Raw genomic sequence first — 26,138 nt, 5'->3', positions numbered from 1 at the left:
TGGACAAAAAGATAAGATAAGAAACATGAGATATGCCAATATTTTTTTCTAGTAAAATTAGAGTGGACAATAAAGTTAATTGACATCTCAAGCTAAAAAAACAGAAAAAACGGCAATTTTTCCGACAAAATGACCATTTGAAATTTCATAATTTCTTCAGAATCTTCCCTGACACACACACACACACACACACACACACACACACACACACACACACACACACATATATATATATATATATATATATATATATATATATATATATATATATGAAACACACAGTTTTCTTGTTTTTCTCTTCTTGAGTTATTCTTATTATTTTCTATTTTATACTCCATTAACGTCGCTCCGTTTAAGAATCTGTTTTGAGAGGTTATCTTCTGTCCCTTAACAAATACATGAATACCATAGTCCCATATTTCCCTAAACAGACAGATAAGTGCATCAGAAAAGCTGTATAGTCTTTTCGATTAACGGCTTGAATCCTGGAACTTTTCTAAATAACACTATTCTATGGCCGTCATTGCATGGAGCTGTAGTATTTTCCAGGGGAACCCCACCTATGATAATTCCGTACAAACAGATAACTTTTCCAGAATTGTTTTCCACCAAATACAGAGGTCCTCCGCTTGATCAAACGTTTACATGGCACCACTTTGAAAAAAATTCTTTTAACTTCTGATCAAACGATGCTGCAAGTGATTCAAATTCCAATGTAACTCTCACCAGACAGCGTGTGATTCCGATTGTACTTTCTTAAGATCTTTTAACTTACAACAAAACCCTTCAAATCCAAATAAACTCTGATTAGACACTGTCCGGACCCCCATCCGGGGGGGGTTGACCAACATAACCCATCTTTGATAGCATATCGAAGTCTTGTGTGGTGAGCATGGTATCTTAAGATACATCAAAGACCATGCAAGAAACAAAACCACGTCTCAAATGACGTATTTTTCCTCGCATATTGTGCAAAATGTGACATAATTTGATTTTCTTCTGAACCAGGGGGATCGGTAATGTGCGTTCGCCATCCAACCCCGCTCATCTAGATTTTTTACTGAATTGTCTACCAAATGAGGAAGAGATAAAAACATAATATATCGAGATATTTTTCAACAAACTACTGGATGAATAAAATAATCTGCTTTGGAAGGCCGATGAGACTTATACTATAGAAGATTAACTTCTAGTTCATTAGAAAAGCTATGGGGCTTTTCCTCAATGCGACTTGTTAACAAGTCGACTGGAAATGAACAAAAGAGCAAAGTTAATTAAATTCTTTTTTAAAAAAAGAATTAACGTCAAACTGATTAGAAACATTATGCATCAATTGAAACCTTTGAGAGATTATTTTAATCCTCGTAAAGAGCGATCGAGGTCTTTCAGCATCCCGGAAAAGTCATTGGACTACAAAAACAACGACGAAAACAGGTTTGCACGTAAAAATTTGCACGAAAAAAAATGAAATGAAACAATGTCCCAGCCAATTAAGCTTGAAGCTGTTCACTAAAAACATTAGACATTACACTAAAATTTTTGAATTTGAATTCGTTTTTTTTTTCAAATGACCAGAGGTTCGCCCATTATTTTGATATTGTGAAAAGAAATCAAAAACCCTGAAAAATCATGAATGTTTTATGCAAACTGGTTTTACCAAGAACAAAGACTATTTTTAAATAAAAACGTTCTCCAGAGAACTTTTGTTGTTCAATAGATAAGGGATTTGACTTGTCTATAGAGATGCTAAGCCACAAGTTAACACAAATAATATTAGCAAATCTCAAAAATCCACTGTATTTTTTTAAAAAAAACAAAAAGAGTTAAACTTCATAGCCAACCTATGCTCTCGACTTGAAGAATAGACAGTTTATTTTACCAACTCTTACAAAAAAATTGCGCTGTTTTTAGTAAGACTAAGTCATAGGACTAAAAAATAACATTTAGAACAAGGTGACCTAAATATTTTCAAACAACTTCTCGAAACTATATTGTTGAATACATTCAATTAATATAAAATAAACCGCTAGAAATATATTTTATCTGGTTTAAACATCACGAAGTCTTTTCGTAAAACAACCATGTCAAAATGAACGCAAGAAGAACCACAAAAAGTGAAAAGTAAATAATTTTCAGAAAATTGTCCAAGCCCTCAAGACATCAGTAAGAAAGTTTAACCAATAGATATATCCTTGTATGATTCAACCAAAAAAAATAAAGACATTTCTCAATAAGGAGGTTAAGTTACAAAAAAGATTTAAATTTGTAAAAGACGAAGAAAAGATGAAGTTTACTTGGAAATTTTTTTGAAAAAAATTTTTCTTGAAATTCAAAAATTAGCTATATACCCATCTGAGTTATTAATTTCACTTTCTATCTTTGGCTTTTAATTACCCAATATTTGGCACGCAACAACAAAAATTACCAACAAACAGAGGGCAAAAACAAAAAAAAATCTACCAAATTCTGCAAAACAGTGGTGTTGCAGCCCGTAAAACCATTTTTTATATTTTATGCAAACAATAAATATCTTCAGTTACAAATGTTGAAAAGCTTTTTCGGTTAGATTGTTAATTAATGTGACAATTTACTAAAGAAACAGAAACAATAGCAAACATGGGAAATTATGCACAAAAATCACAAAAATTTCTGTATGAAAACTCGTATTACCAAAACCAAGAAACCGTTCTTTTAAAACAATACGCTCATAATTTAGTTTTTAGTCTATAAAAAGAGTTTGATTTGTTTCGTACTAATAATCAACTAAAAGATGACCGTAAAAAAATTAAAAAAACTTCCAAGTTCAAAAAATCAGTGAAATTTCCTTAAAATAAATACTTTCAGTGACATGAGATGCAATAGTAACAGCTGGGGAATGCATGGTACAGGTTTAATTACACCTCTTGAAGAAGTACTGGGATTTTGAATGGCAGACTTTTCAATCAGATTGCAAAAAGAATAACAACTGAATGCAAAACACAGTAGTTCAGTTAAAGTTTACTAAAACTCTTCTTAATAGTCATAAAAATTCATGACGTTTTCTCAAAAGAAACTCTATCTACATTCGGCCTCCTGTCTGCGTAAATGAGATCTGTCATTAATGAAGCCGTGAACTGAATAATGCTGCCAGCAATCAACCTTAGAAACACAAAAGCGAAATATTTTGAAAAAAAGGCAGAGCCAGATTAAAATTTTTCGGATTGTAAGTATCCGTGATAATATCAAACCTATCCTTGAATTTGCTGCGCGCTCAAGAAACCACCTAAAAGTTCCAAATATGTGAGAACTGGAACATCTTTTGAGTGAAATGATTCAAAATTTATAAGACAAATGTTACGCGTTTTGTATAATTGTCGAGTTGAGTTTGTAAAAGACGGCCAAATTTTAACTCCAGAAGACTTTTATAGGACGTCTAATTTCAACTAGCGCTCTTTTGGCAGATTAGGGAGTCTTTGATAAGGTATCTAGGTCACTACGTCTGACGTCTGGCAGTTTTTAACGAAGTGGACAAAAAAAGCATATTTTGTGCCACTTTTGAATTTCTGAATTTTGAAAAAATTCTCAAATTTTAAGCCAAAGAAACTCCAATCAAAGATTTCGGGAGCACTCTTCTATCTCTAACTGTAACAATAAAACTCGACCGTTGGATTTTTTAATTTGTCTCAAATTATATTGGCAAAATTGAACCAATTTTTAGCAAAAATTGTTGAATAATTGATTAAAAGCTCCTGAAAATTTGATTAAAAGCTGTTTGATTAACAAAAACCTTAGACCTCGATAACTCCCTAAACAAAGAAATCCGGAAAAATATGTTTAATTCTAAATCTTAAGATGTACGTTCTTTTCTCTCTACGAGGAATATATCGATCGGCCAAAATTGTCTGAACAGAAAAAAAAACCAGTTGAGTATATAGTTCCTCCCTCCCCACTAAGGTGGGGGTCGGAACAATTAAATCTCTGAATCGAGTCGCAGCTATTTACTTATAAAATTGAGCAACAAAGAAATTAGACTAATAGTCGAATTTTGGGGTTTGTGGAGAATTTATTGCTCAAAATATGAGACATTGGTTTTGTTATCTAAAAAAACGAACTTGAGCCGAGGTTTCAAAGATACAAAGCGCAAAAATAAAGAAAGTTGGCAGTAAATGCTTTGATTTTATGTCAAGTCTATCGTTTTTAGGCGTTGATCATTCAAAAAATTTTTCGCGATTGCATGCACGATTTAACACAAAATTACTGTTTCTATGCTAGCAGTATGTACCATCAACGCTTGGAAACACTAAGCTTATATAAGCTTAGTTGTATTTAGAGTTAACTAGTTGGAACATTCTCCTCATTAAAATTATGTAATACTTTCGATGCAATTTCTTAAAAATATGCAGAAAATTATTCAATTGTCGGCGCTAGTTGCTGCTTATTAATTTTTTCCATGATTATTGTATGGTTTTGAACGCTCAAACACTGACGTAAATTGAAAATATGTGACGAGGTATTAACAATGACGTCCACGAACGGCCAGAAAGACCTCAAAATTTTTAAAAAAAAGAACTGTTGCACGTTGAGTGTTGGCAATAATATTGTTTTGGTCATTTCACGTTAATAATCCATCTCATTATCAAGTCCAATGTTTCAAACAATTGCTAAAAACTGAGGACATTAAACATTTAATCGTGAAAGGCAGAAAATAGCCCCATTGTCAATTTTTTTGAGTTATTTCGAGAATAAGCAAGTGAAGCAGCGGCTGCTATATAATCTATTTTCTTTAAAGGCGTGAATTCTTGTAATATTCAAAAAAATTTTAGACCCAAATTAGGGACACCAGTTTAAGAACCCTAAGTCGGTGGTCATATAAAACTTTTGAGTGGTTTAGTTTGCCATCAAACTAAGTGGCAATGGTAATGGCCCGTTTTACCACAAAAGTTTTGTTTCTACGCATATTTGTCTAATGATAAGTATTTGGTGCAGAAATTTGATGTGTCTGATACTGATAGAAAAGTATATGAATTTTTTCAAGATTAAGAAGCCCAGGTATGCCTCAAGTTTTGATTTAGCAATGAAGCTGAGCAAATTCAGACGCATTTGCGTTCTGAGGTCTCAGTTTTCAAAAAGATCGGAAAACTCCAGTTTTCGTGTATTCTATCATTTTTTAAAAAGCGAACAAATAAGTTGTAATTTATAACTCCAGCTTAGACATCAACGGAAAATCTGAGAGCAACTGCAAAAACAAAAATTTTAGGAAACGGCTCATCATCAAAATAACTTCTCTTGGGTTTTCCAAGTCACAACGCCAAAAGGTGAAACTCAAAATGAAAACACCCTCAAGACAACTGATCAGGTAGATTGTCACATAAACTTGTGTCTATTCAACCCAAGCGTTCCTCAAAGCCATACAAACACTTTGCTTCTCTGAAAGTAAACTACATCTACATTCAGTCTCGTGTTTATCTAAATGCGAGCTATCATTAATGGAGCCGAGAATAAAAAAAATCTGTCAGTAATTAACAAAAAAAGACAACAAAAAATATTTTCAAAAAGAAGGCAGCACCAAAATAAAAAATAAAAGCTTCTGATTCTAAGAATCGATGATAATGTCAAACCTATCCCTGATTTTACCGCGCGCCCAACAAACCGCCGACGTGTTTCCGGTTTTTGCGAATTAGACCAATTGTTGAGTGAAATTCTTCCAATATTAAAAAAAAACCAATGTCTTCTGTATAATTATCGAGATAAATCTGCATAAAACGGCAAAATTTTAATTCCAGAAGACTTTCATAGGGCGTCTAATTTCAACTAGCGCTCTTTTGGCAGATTAGTGCGTCTATGATAAGGTTTCAAGGTTACTACGTCTGGCGTCTGGCAAATTTTAACAAAGTGGACGAAAAAAAGCATATTTTGTGGCATTTTTGAATTTCTTGAGCTATTCACTAATTAAAACTGAGCAACAAGAAATTAGACTAATAGTCGAAATTTGGGATTTGTGGAGAATTTAGTGCTCAAAATTTGAGACATTGGTTCTGTTATCTAATAATACGAACTTGAGCCGATGTTTCAAAGATATAAAGCGCAAAAACAAAGAAAGTTAGCTGTAAATGCTTTGATTTTATGTCAAGTCTATCGTTTTTAGGCGTTGATCATTCAGGAGTTTTTTTGCAATTGCATGCACGATTTAACACAAAATTACTGTTTGTATGCTAGCAGTATGTACTATCAACGCTTGGAAACACTAAGCTTATATAAGCTTAGTTGTATTTAGAGTTAACTAATTGGAACATTCTCCTCATTGAAATTCAGTAATACTTTCGATGCAATTTCTTAAAAATATGCAGAAAATTATTCAATTGTTGGCGCTAGTTGCTGCATATTAATTTATTCGATGATTATTGTATGGTTTTGAACGCTGAAACACTGATGTAAATTAAAAATATGTGACGAGGTGTTAACAATGATGTCCACGAACGTCCAGAAAAACCTCATAATTAAAAAACGAACTGTTGCACAATGAATTTTGGCAATAAAATTGTTATGGCCATTTCACGTTAATAATCCATCTCATTATCAAACCCAACGTTTCAAACAATTGCTAAAAATTGAGGACATTAAACATTTAATCGTGAAAGGCAGAAAATAGCCCCATTGTCAATTTTTTTGAGTTATTTCGAGAATAAGCAAGTGAAGCAGCGGTTGCTATATAATCTATTTTCTTTAAAGGCGTGAATTCTTGTAATATTCAAAAAAAATTTAGACCCAAATTAGGGACACCAGTTTAAGAACCCTAAGTTGGTGGTCATATAAAACTTTTGAGTAGTTTAGTTTGCCATCAAACTAAGTGGCAATGGTAATGGTCCTATCGCCCGTTTTACCACAAAAGTTTTGTTTCTACGCATATTTGTCTAATGATAAGTATTTGGTGCAGAAATTTGATGTATCTGATACTGATAGAAAAGTATATGAATTTTTTCAAGATTAAGAAGCCCAGGTATGCCTCAAGTTTTGATTTAGCAATGAAGCTGAGCAAATTCAGACGCATTTGCGTTCTGAGGTCTCAGTTTTCAAAAAGATCGGAAAACTCCAGTTTTCGTGTATTCTATCTTTTTTTAAAAAGCGAACAAATAAGTTGTAATTTATAACTCCAGCTTAGACATCAACGGAAAATCTGAGAGCAACTGCAAAAACTGCAAAAACAGAAATTTTAGGAAACGGATCTTCATCAAAATAACTTCACTTGGGTTTTCCATGTCACAACGCCAAAAGGTGAAACTCAAAAAGAAAACACCCTCAAGATAACTGATCAGGTGGATTGTCACATAAACTTGTGTCTATTCAACACAAGCATTCCTCAAAGCCGTACAAACACTTTGTTTCTCTGAAAGTAAACTACATCTACATTCAGTCTCATGTTTATCTAAATGCGAGCTGTCACTAATGAAGCCAAGAATAAAAAATTCTGTCAGTAATTAACAATGAAAAACAACAAAAAATGTTTTGAAAAAGAAAGCAGCACCAAAATAAAAAATAAAAGCTTCTGATTCCAAGAATCGATGATAATGTCAAACCTGTCCCTGATTTTGTCGCGCGCCCAGCAGACCGCCGAAGTGATTCCGGTTTCTGCGAATTAGACCAATTATTGAGTGAAATTCTTAAATATTAAAAAAAACGATGCCTTCTGTATAATTATCGAGTTAAATCTGCAAAAACGGCAAAATTTTAATTCCAGAAGACTTTCATAGGGCGTCTAATTTCAACTAGCGCTCTTTTGGCAGATTTGTGAGTAAATGCTAAGGTTTCTAAGTTACTACGTCTGGCGTCTGGACCAAAAAAACAAAGTGGACCGAAAAAAGCATTTTTTGTGCCATTTTTGATAAAGTTCGAATTTTGATAATTTTATTAAAAATTTTAGCCAAAAACTTCAATCAAACAATTCAGCAACGCTCTTCTATCTCTAACAGTAACAATAACACTCTATCATTAAAATTTAAACTTAATTTTAATCATATTAGCAAAATTAAGCCAAATTTCAGCAGAAATAACTGAAATTGTGAACAAAAACAGTCGAATGTTCACAAAATTTTAAACCTCGATAACTCTATGTGAAAAAACGAAAATCGATGAAAAGTTTTTATTTCCATATTCTAAGATGTACATGCTTTTCAAGGATACCACTCACAATTCTCTATGATAACAGGGTTGAGTGCCAAACATCGAAACCTGAACGGCACAGGTGAAACTGAACATGGTTGGAAAAACAAATCTTACAACACGGGCTACACGCAAACTGCCAGCGCCTATTAACAACTGGCAACTGAAAACAGATAAACAAATATCGTTTACATATATCGTGACCACACTAGTCTTGTTTTCACATCTGGCGTGAACAAATCTTGGTTACCAAAGCATGTTTATGAATATTAGACTTTCAAAAAACGTTACACAGGTTACCACCGTGTTGAAGCTACCCAAAACACCTAAAAGTAACCAAGCAACAATGTATAACATCAAAACATAAGAAATCGGGTTTCCAAGGCTGTTGGGGGGGTGTCGCAAAATCGGCTAAAATTTTTCTTAAAGGTTGGCAAAATGTTATTGCAGCCACTAGGGATGTTAAAGTATGTTGAGATAGGAGCTCAAAACATCAATCAGATCGGGAAAATGTGATTTATAGACCAAGAAAAATGAAAACTCGTGTACTGCACCAGGTCCTGATATAACACCCAGTACCCAATCTACATCTGTAAAAATTTCAAAGAAAACACTGTAACAACAACTGAAACTACCCGGCATTTAATTTGGGAGATTGTCTGGGGTGTTTTGGGCCACTATAAGGCCACCATTAGCGAATGAAATAACGGGATCAAGTGTACGTGCCATAGCCAAATTCTTGGGTAAATTGGGAGGGTATTCAGAGGTTAATAACTCAATGATGCGCGATCCAAATAAAACGGCACCTATATCAAATTAAACCTTGTTTCAGGATCTGTTCAGATCACCAAACAAAAATGAAATTGAACAACTACATCAAGTCTTAATAAAGATCAAAGGTACCGTAACAGAGCCCATTCTCATGGGTAATCAGAGTTGAAAAACTCAACAACGCAGGACTCAATTTAAGCGGTATCTATATCAAAGTAAACCTCGTTCGATCACTCCCTTAAATTATCAAACAAAATTAAAATCTAACAACTATATCAAAGGTTAATACGGATCAAATGTAACTTACCGGAGCTCATTTTCATGGGTAGAATGGCAAGTACTCAGAGGTCAAAAACTCTGCCATGCCCGGACCAAATTATACGCTACCTATATCAAATTAAATCTTGTTTCAGGACCTGTTCAGTTCACCAAACAAAATCGAACAATTACATCAAGAGTTATTATGGAGCAAAGGTACCGTACCAGAGATCATTTCCATGGTTAAAAAGGGAGAGTATTCAGAGATCAATAACTTTGCTATGCACGAACCAAATTAAACGGTACTTATATCAAAATAAACTTTGTTTCAGTACCTATTCAGATCATTAGACATAATTAGGGGTGCAATAATAATTAAAGATGCAATGCCCAATCCCACATATATACGCATTTTTGACACATATTTGATCAAATTTATAACAAAACATTTGGTTATGAATCTGAAATTTTGTCCAAACCTTTCTGGAAACATAACAATGCTATGTGTCCTGTTAATAACACAAACAGAAGCACGGAACAATAAGCTATAAGCTGAAACCCGTCAGAATGGTCGGAAATTGGGTAAAATGTGGATGTGTGTCCTGGAAGATTTTTCGACAACCGCGGAACGAGACGTAACAAACCATATATCAAATGAAACTATAGCTTACGGCAAGTTCAACGAGCCATTAAAATCCAAAATCCGTTAATTTTTCAAGGAGATATTTCAAAATTAAAAGTTGGTACCAAAATCAAATATTGCACCAGGTATGCGACCTGAATCGTCAATATTTTCAAATTGAACACTAAATTTCGTGTACACACTATAGTGTAATTCATTCAGGACATAATACTGGGTGTAATGGGTCATAATTTGACAGTAAAATACCAAAGTATCAACCTTTTATCAAACTCTGCATCAAAGACACGTTTTCGTCAAACATTGGGGTACATCAGAAGGAAAATTGAAGATCTAAACGTCGGAAAACTGTATTGAAAACCATTCAAAACGGACTTCACACATAATGACGAAGCTAAAGAACCATTTCCTGTAAGTTAAGGCGCTAATTTTGAAGTTCCGGAAATCGGCCTCTCCGATATGTACCCAGTATAAGGTTATTTCCAGTCTAAGTCTCAAATTGTGTTTGACTTCGCTGAAATACAACGTCAACCAGTACGAATCAGAGAGATCTACACTTGCTTAAATCCGTTCAGTACTCACAGAGATATTAACAAACTACCGAAACGTACTCAATTCAATTTCAAACATTTTCAGGACTGTTCCTGCTAGAAAAACTCTCTACGACACAACGTGATTCAGGGCGTACAGTAAGTCCTTGATGACCGTGCCGCTATGTCTTGTTTGTGATCACATTTTTCACAATATTTTCAAAGGCAGGTTTAATGTAGAATTTTTGTAATTGCGTTTTTTTGAGAACACCACAACCGAGAACTGCTGATTTTACAAAAAACTAAAAAAAACTTTAACCGCCGAGTTTATATATGTCAGAAACCTCTTAAATTACCTGGAAATAGAAGAAAATAGGCAGGCAGGCCCGGGAAATAAAATAAAGTCAACAATAACAACTGCAGGACAATTGCAGCAGATTTTTGTCCGAACACAGACATTAAATAGATTTTTCACCCAGAAAGAGCAGAATAAGAATGAATCATGTGTGCTGTATTAGCTCGTTGGGCCTGTAGGAGATCCAAAATGAATCCGCTACACATTATATTTGGTCGTTGTAAAAGTTTTTTACGAATTGCGAAGGAGCAATTAGAAATCAGCAAATTTCAATCAGCTAATATTTGAGTTTAAACCAAAATGAACCAACCAAATTTTTTCCTCTTTGCTCAGTTGTACAGCTCTTCGCTAAATTTTAAGATCCGGTTTCTTACGGCAATTAAATGTCAAAAACATCAAAAAGTAATGCTAAATAAAAAAAAATGAAAAAAAAATCAGCAAAACTTCAAAAAAAAAACGCAATTTAATAACTACTTAAACACTCTTAACCTTAGATGAGTTTCTTCTCACAACGCCAAAGACTCAGAATACCATTTAACTTAATTGCTTCGTTTGTAGGGACCAAGGAAGAATAAAAATGACGGGAATAAAAGACTAATCTATAAAAAAAAACAAAAAGATTAAATTGAAACTGAACAAACATAAGGCTTTGATACAACTATTTTTCTATTTTAGCTGTGATTATTTGTTATCAAGAGCACTGCACTGCCATATGAGGAGTCTTGAACGGATTGGAAGGTTGACAAATGCGACCATTTACAATTTCCGCCACAAAAAGCTTGAATCCGTGAAAAATGTTATGTTATCGCCAGTCAAAACAATGACTTTTATACAGTAACTATGTCTTTTGTCAGTCTCAATATATTACTGAACCTTTTTTTAGGTGGTATTTGCAAATTAATAGTAGTTCAAAACGAATGGACTCACAGAAAATTATTGCTTATAGTTTAAAAAAGTCGATTAAATCATTATATATCATAAGCTGAAACGTAGTGCATGCTTTTGTATGATCATTTATAGTGCTTACCACATAATTCACGCTTGATGTGAACAGAATAAACCATTGAAACGATCACTGAATTTTTTTTTGTGGAAACGAGTATTTCGACGGCAAAGTTCATATGAAACTTTCCGTTGAGGCCAGAGAAAAATTATTTGAGGGCAAAAAAATTTTGGACCCCATTTCTGTCTTTGAGCTGTGTGCAAACCTCACAGCTGTGTGCAAGCTGTGTGCAAACCTCAGTGAGAGTGCTGCTTGGCTATAGGAAGAAGGATTAGAAGGATGAGAAGTGTGACGGTTTACAAAGTACACCTCGAACCAGTGAAAAATGCTATATTATCGCCAGTCAAAAAGTTTGATTGAAGTTTTTACAGGAACTATGTCTTTTATCAGTCTAAATTTAATACTGACAATTGATTGTGGTAGTATTTGCAACATAAAAATGTTTCAAAGCGACTGGACTTACTGAAATTTTTCGTTTACAGATAAAAAAATCGATTAAACCATTATATACGATAAGCTGAAACGTACTGGATGCTTTTGTATGACCATTTTTAGTGCTTACGACATCATTCACGCTTGGTGTGAACAGAACAAGCCATTGAAAAGATCATTGATTTTTTTTGGAAACGAGTATGTCAATTACGTTATCGACGGCAAAGTTTTTATGAAACTTTCCGTTGGGGCTCGAGAAAAAAATTATTTTAAGGCAAAAAAAGCTTGGACCCCCTTTTTGTCTTTAAGCTGTGTTAAAACCTCAGTGGGAGTGCCGTTTGGTTATAGGAAGAGTTTAGAAAGAACTAGAAGAATGAGAAATGTGACCATTTGCGATTTTCGCCAGGTACACCTTGAACCAGTGAAAAATGCTATATTATCCCCAGTCATAACGTTTGATTGACGTTTTTACAAAAACAATGTCTTTTATCAGTCTCAATTCAATACTGACCATTGGTTGTGGTGTCATTTTCAACATACTAAGGATTAAAAGCGAATGGACTCACAGAAATTTATCGTTTACAGATAAAAAAGTCGATTAAATCATTATATATCAAAAGCTGAAGCGTACTGGATGCTTTTCTATGACCATTTTTAGTGCTTACCACATCATTCACACTTGGTGTGAACAGAATAAACTATTGAAATGATCATTGATTTATTTTTGTGGAAACGAGTATTTCAAATACGTTATCGACGGCAAAGTTTATATGAAACTTTCCGTTGAGGCCCGACAGAAAAATTAAATTCAGGTACAAAAAATTTGGACCTCCTGTTTTGTCTGTAAACTGTGTGAAAAACTCAGTGGGAGCAGCGTTTGGCCATAGGAAGAGCTTAGAAAGGATTAGAAGGATGAGAAATGTGACAATTTACAATTTTCGCCAGGTACACCTTGAACCATTGAAAAATGCTATGTTATCGCCTGTCAAAACGTTTGATTGACTTTTTCACAGAAACTATGTGTTGTTATCAAACTGATTTTGTTACTGACAATTGCTTTTGACGGTTTTTCCCACATAATAATGTTTCAAAGCGAATGGACTCACGGAAAGTTATCGTTTTAGATGAAAAAAGTCGATTAAATCATTATATATATATCATAAGCTGAGACGTACTGGATGCTTTTGTATGACCATTTTTCAAACTTAACACAACCTTCAAGCGTGGTGTGAACAGAATAAACCATTGAATTGATCATTGATTTATTTTTGTGGAAACGAGTATTTCAAATACGTTATCGACGGCAAAGTTTATATGAAACTTTCCGTTGAGGCCCGAGAGAAAAATTAATTTCAGGTACAAAAAATTTGGACCTCCTGTTTTGTCTGTAAACTGTGTGCAAAACTCAGTGGGAGCAGCGTTTCGCCATAGGAAGAGCTTAGAAAGGATTAGAAGGATGAGAAATGTGACAATTTACAATTTTCGCCAGGTACACCTTGAACCATTGAAAAATGCTATGTTATTGCCAGTCAAAACGTTTGACTGATTACTGATTTTTTTACAGGAATTATGTCTTTTATCGGTCAAGAACAAAAAATTGATTTTTTTGTGGAAACGAGTATTTCAAATGCGTTATCGACAGCAAAGTTGATATGAAACTTTCCGTTGAGTCCAGAGATGAAAATTATTTTCAGGCAGAAAAATTTTTGACTCCTTTTTTTGTCATCAAGCTGCGTGCAATACTCAGTGGGAGTGCCATTTGGCTATATTAAGAGTTTACAAAGGATTAGAAGGATGAGAAATGTGACCAATTACGATTTTCGCCAGGTACCCCTTGAACCAGTAAAAAATGCTATGTTAACCCCAGTCATATCGTTTATTTGAGTTTTTTTTACAGGAATTATGTCTTTTATCGGTCTCAATTTAATATTGCAAACTGTTTTTGGTGGTATTTGCAACATAACAATGATTCAAAGCTAATGGACGCACAGAAAATTATTGTTTACATATAAAAAAAATTGGTTAAATCTTTACATATTATAAGATGAAACGTACTGGATGCTTTTTTATGACCATTTTTAGTGCTTCCCACGTCATTCACGCTTGATGTGAACAGAATAAATTGTTGAAAAGATCACTGAACTTTTTTTTGGAAACGAGTATGTCAAATACGTTATCGACGGCAAAGTTCAAATGAAACTTTCCGCTGAGGCCAGAGAGAAAAATTATTTGGAGGCAAAAAATTTTTGGGCGCCCTTTTTTGTCTTTAAGCTGTTTGCAAACCTCAGTGGGAATGCCGTGTGGCCATAGGAAGAGGTTAGAAAGGATTAGAAAGATGATAAATGTGACCATTTCCAATTTTCGCCAGGTACACCTTGAACCAGTGAAAAATGCTGTATTATTCCCATCATAATATACATATTGACATTTTTACAGGAACTATGTCTTTTATCAGTCTCAATTGAACACTGACAATTGGTTGCTCTGGTATTTGCAACATACTAAGGATTCAAAGCAAATGGACTCACAGAAATTTATCGTTTACAGATAAAAATGTCGATTAAATCATTATATATCATAAGCTGAAACGTACTGGATGCTTTTTTATGACCATTTTTAGTCCTTACCACATCATTCACACTTGGTGTGAACAGAATAAACCATTGAAACTATCATTGAATTATTTTTGTGGAAACGAGTATTTCAAATACGTTATCGACGGCAAAGTTTATATGAAACATTCCGTTGAGGCCCGAGAGAAAAATTAATTTAAGGTAAAAAAATGGATCTCCTTTTGTGTCTTTAAACTGTGTGTAAATTTCAGTGGGAGCGCCGTTTGGCTATAGGAAGAGTTTAGAAAAGATTAGAAGGTTGAGAACTGTGACCATTTAAGATTTTCGACAGATACCCCCTGAACCAGTGAAAAATGCTAGGTTATCGCCAGTCATAACGTTTGATTGACTTTTATACAAGAAATATCTCTTTTATCGGTCTCAATTTAATACTGACAATTGTTTTGGTGGTATTTGCAACATAAAAATGATTCAGAGCTAATGGACTCACAGAAAACTATCGTTTACAGATGAAAAAAAGTTGATTAAATCATTATATATCATGAGCTGGAACCTACTGGATGCTTTTATATGACCATTTTTAGTGCTTAGCACGTCATTCACGCTTGTTCGGAACAGAATAAAGCAGTGAAATGATAATTGAATTATTTTTGTAGAAGGGAGTTTTTCAAATACGTTATCGACGGCAAAGTTTATATGAAACTTACCGTTGATGCCCGAGAAAAGTTATTTTCAGGTAAAGAATTTTTTGGACCAATTTTTTGTCTTTAAGCTTTGTGCAAACCTCAGTGGGAGTGCTGTGTGGCTATAGGAAGAGTTTAGAAAGGATTAAAAGGATGAGAAATGTGACCAATTTCGATTTTCGCCAGGTACCCTTGAACTAGTGAAAAATGCTATGTTATCGCCAGTCATAACGTTTGATTGACTTTTTTTACAGTAACTATGTCTTTTATCAGTCTTAGTTTAAAACTGACAATTGTTTTTGGCGGTATTTTATAACTTAATAACGATTCAAATCTAATGGACTCACAGAAAATTATCGTTTACATATAAAAAAGTCGATTAAATTATTATATATCATGAGCTGGGACGTACTGGATGCTTTTGTATGATCATTTTGGGAGAAATGTGACCATTTACGATTGTCGCCAGGTACCCCTTGAACCAGTGAAAAATGCTATCTTATCCCCAGTATAACGTTTGATTGACTTTTTAAAGGAGCTATGTCTTTTATCAGTCTCACTTTAATACTGACTTTTTTTGCGGTATATGCAACATAATAATGATTCAAAGCTAATGGAATCACAGAAAATTATCGTTTACAGATCAAAAAAGTCGATTAAATCATTATATAGCATTAGCTGGAACGTACTGGGTGCTTTTGTATGATCATTTTTAGTGCTTACCACGTCATTCAAGCTTGGTATGAACAGAATAAAGCAGTGAAATGATAATTGAATTATTTTTGTTGAAACGAGTAATTCAAATACGTTATCGACAGCATAGTTGATATGAAACTTTCCGTTGAGGCCCGAGATGAAAATTATTTTCAGGTAAATAAATTTGGACCTTATTTTTGTCTTTAAGCTGTGTGCAACCCTCAGTGGGAGTGCCATTTAGCTATAGGAAGAATTTAGAAATGATTAGAAGGTTGAGAAATGTCACCATTTAGGATTTTCGACAGATACTCCTTGAACCAGTGAAAAATGCTATGTTATCGCCAGTCATAACGTTTGATTGACTTTTTTACAGGAACTATGTCTTTTATCGGTCTCAATTTAATACTGACAATTGTTTTGGTGGTATTTGCAACATAATAATGATTCAAAGCTAATGGACTAAGAGAAAATTATCGCTTACAGATAAAAAAAAGTTGATTAAATCATTTTATATCATGAGCTGGAACGTACTGGATGCTTTTATATGACCATTTTTAGTGTTTACCAAGTCATTCACGCTTGGTCGGAACAGAATAAACCGTTGACATGATAATTGAATTATTTTTGCAGAAACGAGTTTTTCAAATACGTTATCGACGGCAAAGTTTATATGAAAATTTCCGTTGATGCCCGAGAAAAGTTATTTTCAGGTAAAGAAAATTCGGACCTCATTTTTGTCTTTAAGCTGAGTGCAAACCTCAGTGGGAGTGCTGTTTGGCAATAGGAAAAGATTAGAAAGGATTAGAACGTTGAGAGATGTGACCTTTTACAATTTTCGCCAGGTACCCCTTGAACCAGTGAAAAATGCTATGTTATCGCCAGTCAAAAGGTTTGATTGACTTTTTTTACAGTAACTATGTCGTTTATCAGTCTCAGTTTAAAACTGACAACTGTTTTTTGGCGGTATTTTGTAACATAATAACGATTCAAATCTAATGGACTCACAGAAAATTATCGTTTACATATAAAAAAGTTGATTAAATTGTTATATATCATGTGCTGGAACGTGCTGGATGCTTTTGTATGATTATTTTTAGTGCTTACTAGTCATTCACGCTTGGTATGAACAGAATAAAGCACTGAAACGATAAATGATTTATTTTTGTTGAAACGAGTAGTTCAAATGCGTTATCGACGGCAAAGTTCATATGAAAATTTCCGTTGAGGCCTGAGAAAAATTATTTGAGGCAAAAAAATTTTGGACCCCATTCCGTCTTTAAGTTGTGTGCAAACCTCAGGGAGAGTGCTGTTTGGCTATAGGAAGAGTTTAGAAAAGATTAGAAGGTTGAGAAATGTGACCATTTACTATTGTCGCCAGGTACCCCTTGAACCAGTGAAAAGTGCTATGTTATCGCCAGTCATGAGGTTTGATTGACTTTTTTCCAGGAACTATGTCTTTTTATCAAACTCAATTTAACACTGACAATTGTTTTTGACGGTTTCTGCAACATAATAATGATTCAAAGCTAATGGAATCACAGAAAATTATCGTTTACATATAAAAAAGTTGATTAAATCATTATATATCATGAGCTGGAACGTACTGGATGCTTTTATATGACCATTTTTAGTGTTTACCAAGTCATTCACGCTTGTTCGGAACAGAATAAACCATTGACATGATAATAGAATTATTTTTGCAGAAACGAGTTTTTCAAATACGTTATCGACGGCAAAGTTTATATGAAACTTTCCGTTGATGCCCGAGAAAAATTATTTTCAGGTAAAGAAATTTTGGAACTCATCTTTGTCTTTAAGCTGAGTGCAAACCTCAGTGGGAGTGCTATTTGGCAATAGGAAGAGATTAGAAAGGATCAGAACGTTGAGAAATGTGACCTTTTACGATTTTCGCCAGGAACCCCTTGAACCAGTGAAAAAGGCTATGTTATCGCCAGTCATAAGGTTTGATTGACTTTTTTTACAGTAACTATGTCTTTTATCAGTCTCAGTTTAAAACTGAAAATTGTTTTTGGAGGTATTTTATAACATAATAACGATTCAAATCTAATGGACTCACAGAAAATTATCGTTTACATATAAAAAAGTTGATTAAATTATTATATATCATGTGCTGGAACGTACTGGATGCTTTTTTACGATCATTTTTAGTGCTTACTAGTCATTCACGCTTGGTATGAACAGAATAAAGCAGTGAAACGATAAGTGTATTATTCTTGTTGAAACGAGTAATTCAAATGCGTTATCGACGGCAAAGTTCATATGAAAATTTCCGTTGAGGCCTGAGAAAAATTATTTGAAGGAAAAAACTTTTGGACTCCGTTTCTGTCTTTAAGCTGTGTGCAAACCTCAGGGAGAGTGCTGTTTGGCTATAGGAAGAGTTTAGAAAGGATTAGAAGGTTGAGAAATGTGACCATTTACTTTTGTCGCCAGGTACCCCTTGAACCAGTGAAAAATGCTATGTTATTGCCAGTCATGAGGTTTGATTGACTTTTTTCCAGGAACTATGTCTTTTTATCAAACTCAATTTAACACTGACAATTGTTTTTGACGGTTTCTGCAACATAAAAATGATTCAAAGCTAATGGACTCACAGAAAATTATCGTTTACAGATAAAAAAAAGTCGATTAAATCATTATATAACATGAGCTGGAACGTAGTGGATGCTTTTGTATGTCGATTTTTAGTGCTTACCACGTCATTCACGCTTGGTCTAAACAGAATAAACCATTGAAATGGTAATTGAATTATTTTTGTTGAAACTAGTATTTCAGATACGTTACCGACGGCAAAGTTCATATGAAACTCTCCGTTGAGGTCAGAGAAAAATTATTTGAAGACAAAAAGTTTTTGGGCGCATTTGTTTGTCTTTAAAATGTATGCAAACCTCAGTGGGAGTGCCGTTTGGCTATAGGAAGAGTTTAAATAGGATTAGAAGGTTGAGAAATGTGAGCGTTTACAATTTTCGCCAGGTACACCTTGAACCAGTGAAAAATGCTATGTTATCCCCCGTCATAACGTTTAATTGACTTTTTTTACGTGAAAAATTTCTTTTATCAGTCTCAATTTAATACTGACAAATGTTTTTGGTGGTATTTGCAACATGATAGTGATTCAAAGCGAATGGACTCTCAGAAAAGTATCGTTTAAAGATAAAAAAAGTCGATTAAATCATTTTATATCATGAGCTGAAATGTACTGAATGCTTTTTATGACCATTCTTAGTGCTTTCCATGTCATTCACGCTTGGTGTGAACAGATTAAACTATTGAAAGGATTATTGAATTTTTTTTGTGGAAATGAGTATGTCAAGTACGTTATAGACGGCAAAGTTTATATGAAACTTTACGTTGAGGCCCGAGAGAAAAATTATTTAAGGCAAAAAATTGTGGACCACACTTTTTGTATTTAGACTGTGTGTAAAATTCAAAGGGAGTGCCGTTTGGCTACAGGAGGAGTTTAGCAAGGATTAGAAGGATGAGAAAAGAGACCATTTACGATTTTCGCCATGTACACCTTGAACCAGCGAAAAATGTTATGTTATCCCCAGTTCCAACGTTTGATTGACTTTTTTACAGGAACTATGTCTTTTATCAGTCTCAACTAAACACTGACAATTGGTTGCTGTGGTATTTGCAACATACTAAGGATTCAAAGCGAATGAACTCACAGAAAATTATCGTTCACAGATGAAAAAGTCGATTAAATCATTATATATCATAGGCTGAAACGTACTGGATGCCTTTTTATGACCATTTTTAGTGCCTACCATGTCTTTCACGCTTGTTGTGAATAGATTAATCTGTTGAAAAGATCATTAAGTTATTTTTCTGGAAACGAGTATGTCAAATACGTTATCGACGGCAAAGTTTATATGAAACTTTACGTTGAGGCCCGAAAGAAAAACTATTTTAAGGCAAAAAAATTGGACCCAATTTTTGTCTTTAAACTGTGTGCAAATTTCAGAGGAAGTGTCATTCTGCTATAGGAAGAGATTAGAAAGGATTAGAAGGATGAGAAATATGAAAATTTACGATTTTCGTCAGGTACACCTTGAACCAGTGAAAAATGCTATGTTATCCCTAGTCAAAACGTTTGATTGAATTTTTTACAGGAACTACGTCTTTTTTCAGTCTCAATTTCAAAGTGATAATTGGTTGTGGCGGTATTTGCAACATAATAATGATTCAAAGCGAATGGACTCACAGAAAATTATCGTTTACAGATAAAAAAAAAGTCGATTAAATCATTATATATCATACGCTGAAACGTACTGGATGCCTTGGTATAAACGTTTTTAGTGCTTTCCACATCATTCACGCTTGGTGTGAACAGATTAAGGCATTAAAACGATCATTGAACTATTTTTTTAGAAACGAGTATTTCAAATACGGTATCGACGGCAAAGTTTATATGAAACTTTCCGTTGAGGACCAAGAGAAAAAGTATTTAGAGGCAAAAACATTTTGGTACCCATTTTTTGTCTTTAAACTATGTGCAAACCTCAGTGGGAGCGCTGTTTGGCTATCGGATGAGTTTAGAAAGGATTAGAAGGATGAGAAATGTGACCATTTACAATTTTCGCCAGGTACACCTCGAACCAGTGAAAAATGCTATGTTATCCCCAGTCAAAACGTTTGATTGACTTTGAAACAGGAACTCTGTCTTTTATCAGTCTCAATATAATACTGATAATTGTTTATGACGGTATTCGCAACATAATAATGTTTCAAAGCGAATTGACTCACAGAAAACTATCGTTTACAGATAAAGAAAAGTCGATTAAATCATTACATATCATACGCTGAAACGTACTGGATGCCTTGGTATAAACGTTTTTAGTGCTTTCCACATCATTCACGCTTGGTGTGAACAGATTAAGGCATTAAAACGATCATTGAACTATTTTTTTAGAAACGAGTATTTCAAATACGGTATCGACGGCAAAGTTTATATGAAACTTTTAGTTGAGGCCCGAGAGAAAAATTATTTAAAGGCAAATAAATTTTGGACCCTATTTTTGTTTTTAAACTGTGTGCAAACCTCAGTGGGAGCGTTGTTTGGCTATAGGAAGAGTTTGGAAAGGATTAGACGGATGAGAAATGTGACCATTTACGATTTTCGCCAGGTACACCTTTAACCATCGAAAAATGCTATTTTATCCCCAGTCAAAACGTTTGATTGACTTTTCAACAGGAACTATGTCTTTTGTCAGTCTCAATGCAATATTGAAAATTGTTTCTGGTGGTATTTGCAACATAATAATGATTCAAAGCGAATGGACTCACAGAAAATTATCGTTTACAGATAAAAAAAAGTCTAATATATCATTATATATCATAAGCTGAAACGTACTGGATGCCTTCTCATAACCATTTTTAGTGCTTACCACATCATTTACGCTTGGAGTGAACATATTAAGCCGTTGAAACGATCATTGAATTATTTTTTTGGAAACGAGTATTTCAAATACGTTATCGACGGTCAAGTTTATATGAAACTTTCCGTTGACGCCCAAGAGAAAAATTAATATAAGTTAAAAAAATTTAGGACCCCCTTTTTTGTCTTTAAACCTTCTGCAAATTTCCGTGGGAGCGCCGTTTGGCTATAGGAAGAGTTTAGATTGGATTAGAAGTATGAGAAATGTGACCATTTACATTTTTCGCCAGGTACACCTTGAACCATTGAAAAATGCTACGTTATCGCCAGTCAAAACGTTTGATTGACTTTTTTCCAGAAACTATGTCTTCTTTTATCAAACTGAAATATTGACAATTTTTATGACGGTTTCTGCAACATAACAATGTTTCAAAGCGAAAGGACTCACGGAAAATTATCGTTTATAGATAAAAAAAAAGTCGAATATATCATTATATATCAGAAGCTGAAACGTACTGGATGCCTTCTCATAACCATTTTTAGTGCTTACCACATCATTCACGCTTGGAGTGAACATATTAAGCCGTTGAAACGATCAGTGAATTATTTTTGTGGAAACGAGTATTTCAAATACGTTATCGACGGCCAAGTTTATATGAAACTTTCCGTTGACGCCCAAGAGAAAAATTAATATAAGTTAAAAAAAATTTTGGACCCCCTTTTTTGTCTTTAAACCTTCTGCAAATTTCAGTGGGATTCCCATTTGGCTATAGGAAGAGTTTGGAAAGGTTTAGAAGGATGAGAAATGTGACCATTTACAATTTTCGCCAGGTACACCTTGAACCATTGAAAAATGCTATGTTATTGCCAGTCAAAACGTTTGATTGACTTTTTTCCAGGAACTTTGTCTTTTTATAAACTCAATCTAATACTGACAATTGTTTCTGACGGTTTCTGCAACATAATAATGTTTCAAAGCGAAAGGACTCACGGAAAATTATCGTTTATAGATAAAAAAAAAAGTCGATTAAATCATTATATATCATGAGCTGAAACGTACTGGATGCCTTCGTATAACCGTTTTTAGTGCTTACCACATCATTCACGCTTGGTGTGAACAGATTAAACCGTTAAATCAATTATTGAATTGTTTTTGTGGAAACGAGTATTTCAAATACGTTATCGACGGCAAAGTTTATATGAATTTTCCGTTGAGGCCAGAGAGAAAAATTAATATAAGGTAAAAAAAAATTGGACCTCCTTATTTTTCTTTAAACTGTGTGCAAATTTCAGTGGGATTCCCATTTGGCTATAGGAAGAGTTTGGAAAGGTTTAGAAGGATGAGAAATGTGACCATTTACAATTTTCGCCAGGTACACCTTGAACCATTGAAAAATGCTATGTTATTGCCAGTCAAAACGTTTGATTGACTTTTTTCCAGGAACTTTGTCTTTTTATAAACTCAATCTAATACTGACAATTGTTTCTGACGGTTTCTGCAACATAATAATGCTTCAAAGCGAACGGACTCACGGAAAATTATCGTTTATAGATAAAAAAAAAGTCGATTAAATCATTATTTTTCATAAGCTGAAACGTACTGGATGCCTTCGAATAACCGTTTTTAGTGCTTACCAAATCATTCACGCTTGGTGAGAACAGATTAAACCATTGAAACGATCATTGAATTATTTTTGTGGGAACGAGTTTTTCAAATACGTTATCGACGGCAAAGTTCATATGAACTTTCCGTTGAGGCCCGAGAGAAAAATTAATTTAAGGTAAAAAATTTTGGACCTGTTTTTTTGTCTTTAAACTGTGTGCGAATTTAAATGGGAGCCCCATTTGGCTATAGGAAGAGTTTAGAAAGGATTAGAAGGATGAGAAATGTCACCACTTACAATTTTCGCCAGGTACACCGTGAACCTCTGAAAAATGCTATGTTATCGCCAGTCAAAACGTTTGATTGAATTTTTTCCAGGAACTATGTCTTTTTTATCAAACTCAATTTAACACTGACAATTGTTTTTTACGGTATCTGCAACATAATAATGTTTCAAAGCAAAGGGACTCACGGAAAATTATCGTTTATAGATAAAAAAAGTCGATTAAATCATTATATATCATAAGCTGAAACGTACTGGATGCCTTCGTATAACCGTTTTTAGTGCTTACCACATCATTCACGCTTGGTGTGAACAGATTAAACCGTTAAATCAATTATTGAATTGTTTTTGTTGAAACGAGTATTTCAAATACGTTATCGACGGCAAAGTTTATATGAATTTTCCGTTGAGGCCCGAGAGAAAAATTAATTTAAGATTAAAAAAATTTGGACCTCTTTTTTGTCTTTAAACTGTGTGCGAATTTAAATGGGAGCCCCATTTGGCTATAGGAAGGGTTTAGAAAGGATTAGAAGGATGAGAAATGTGACCATTTACAATTTTCGCCAGGTACACATTGAACCATTGAAAAATGCTATGTTCTCGCCAGTCAAAACGTTTGATTGACTTTTTTACAGGAACTGTGTCTTTTCATTAAACTCAATTTAATACTGACAATTGTTTTTGACGGTTTTTGCAACATAATAAAGTTTTAAAGCGAATCGACTCACGGAAAATTATCGTTTAAAGATAAAAAAAGTCGGTTAAATCATATATCATAAGCTGAAAGGTACTGGATGCTTTTGTATGACCATTTTTAGAAATTACCATAACCTTCACGCTTGGTGTGAGCAGAATAAAGTTTATATGAAATTTTCCATTGAGGCCCGAGAGAAAAATTAGATAAAGGCAGAAAAATTTTGGACCCAATTTTTTGTCTGTAAACTGTGTCAAACTACAATATGAGCCCCGCTATGCTATAGGAAGAGTTTGGAACAGATTAGAAGGATGAGAAATGTGTCCATTTACAACTTTCGCCACGTACAACTTGAACCATTGAAAAATGCTATGTTATCGCCAGTCAAAACGTTTGATTGACTTTTTTCCAGAAACTATGTCTTTTTTTATCAAACTGAAATAAATATTGACAATTTTTATGACGGTTTCTGCAACATAACAATGTTTCAAAGCGAAAGGACTCACGGAAAATTATCGTTTATAGATAAAAAAAGTCGAATATATCATTATATATCAGAAGCTGAAACGTACTGGATGCCTTCGTATAACCGTTTTTAGTGCTTACCAAATCATTCACGCTTGGTGAGAACAGATTAAACCGTTGAAACGATCATTGAATTACTTTTTTGGAAACGAGTTTTTCAAATACGTTACCGACGGCAAAGTTCATATGATTTTTCCGTTGAGGCCCGAGAGAAAATTTATTTTAAGGTAAAAAAATTTGGACCTCTTTTTTTGTCTTTAAACTGTGTGCGAATTTAAATGGGAGCCCCATTTGGCTATAGGAAGGGTTTAGAAAGGATTAGAAGGATGAGAAATGTGACCATTTACAATTTTCGCCAGGTACACCTTGAACCACTGAAAAATGCTATGTTATCGCCAGTCAAAACGTTTGATTGACTTTTTTCTAGGAACTATGTCTTTTTTATCAAACTCAATTTAACACTGTCAATTGTTTTTGACGGTTTCTGCAATATAATAATGTTTCAAAGCGAATGGACTCACGGAAAATTATCGTTTATAGATTTAAAAAAGTTGATTAAATCATTATATATCAAAAGCTGAAACGTACTGGATACCTTCGTATAACCGATTTTAGTGCTTACCAAATCATTCACGCTTGGTGAGAACAGATTAAACCATTAAAACGATCGTTGAATTATTTTTGTGGAAACGAGTATTTCAAATACGGTATCGACGGCAAAGTTTATATGAATTTTCCGTTGAGGCCCGAGAGAAAATTTATTTTAAGGTAAAAAAATTTGGACCTCTTTTTTTGTCTTTAAGCTGTGGGCGAATTTAAATGGGAGACCCATTTGGCTATAGGAAGAGTTTAGAAAGGATTAGAAGGATGAGAAATGTGACCATTTACAATTTTCGCCAATTACACCTAGAACCACTGAAAATTGCTATGTTATCGCCAGTCAAAACGTTTGGTTGACTTTTTTCCAGGAACTATGTCTTTTTTATCAAACTCAATTTAACACTGACAATTGTTTTTGACGGTTTCTGCAACATAATAGTGTTTCAAAGCGAATGGACTAACGGAAAATTATCGTTTATAGATTTAAATAAGTCGATTAAATCATTATAGATCAAAAGCTGAAACGTACCTGATGCCTTCGTATGTCTATTTTTAGTGTTTACCACATCATTCACGCTTGGTGGGAACAGATTAAACCATTGAAACTATCATTGAATTATTTTTGTGGAAACGAGTATTTCAAATACGTTATCGACGGATTATATGAAACTTTCCGTTGAGGACCGAGAGAAAAATTAATTTAAGGTTAAAAAAATGGATCTCCTTTTGTGTCTTTAAACTGAGGGTAAATTTCAGTGGGAGCGCCGTTTGGCTATAGGAAGAGTTTAGAAAGGATTAGAAGGATGAGAAATGTGACCATTTACAATTTTCGCCAGGTACACCTTGAACCATTGAAAAATGCTATGTTATCGCCAGTCAAAACGTTTGATTGATTTTTTTCACAGGAACTATGTCTTTTTATCAAACTCAATTTATTACTGACAATTGCTTTTGACGG

General features: G+C 34.0%; 1 protein-coding gene across 1 annotated transcript in view; it reads right to left on the bottom strand.

The window, feature by feature from the left end:
- Window positions 1–402: 402 nt before the first annotated feature.
- LOC142348826 (uncharacterized) overlaps window positions 403–26,138 on the bottom strand; it is a 67,909-nt gene continuing 42,173 nt past the window's right edge. The window contains exon 3 of the mRNA XM_075400353.1: window positions 403–628. Coding sequence (XP_075256468.1) covers window positions 445–628 — 184 coding nt within the window. The 3' untranslated portion in view covers window positions 403–444. The remainder of the gene's footprint in view (window positions 629–26,138) is intronic.

The sequence above is a fragment of the Convolutriloba macropyga genome, chromosome 10 (assembly GCF_964194025.1).
Source record: "Convolutriloba macropyga chromosome 10, txConMacr16.3, whole genome shotgun sequence".
NCBI classification, from domain to species: domain Eukaryota; kingdom Metazoa; phylum Xenacoelomorpha; order Acoela; family Convolutidae; genus Convolutriloba; species Convolutriloba macropyga.
The sequence above is the reverse complement of the archived record's forward strand: the minus strand, read 5'-3'. Positions and strand labels throughout refer to the sequence as shown.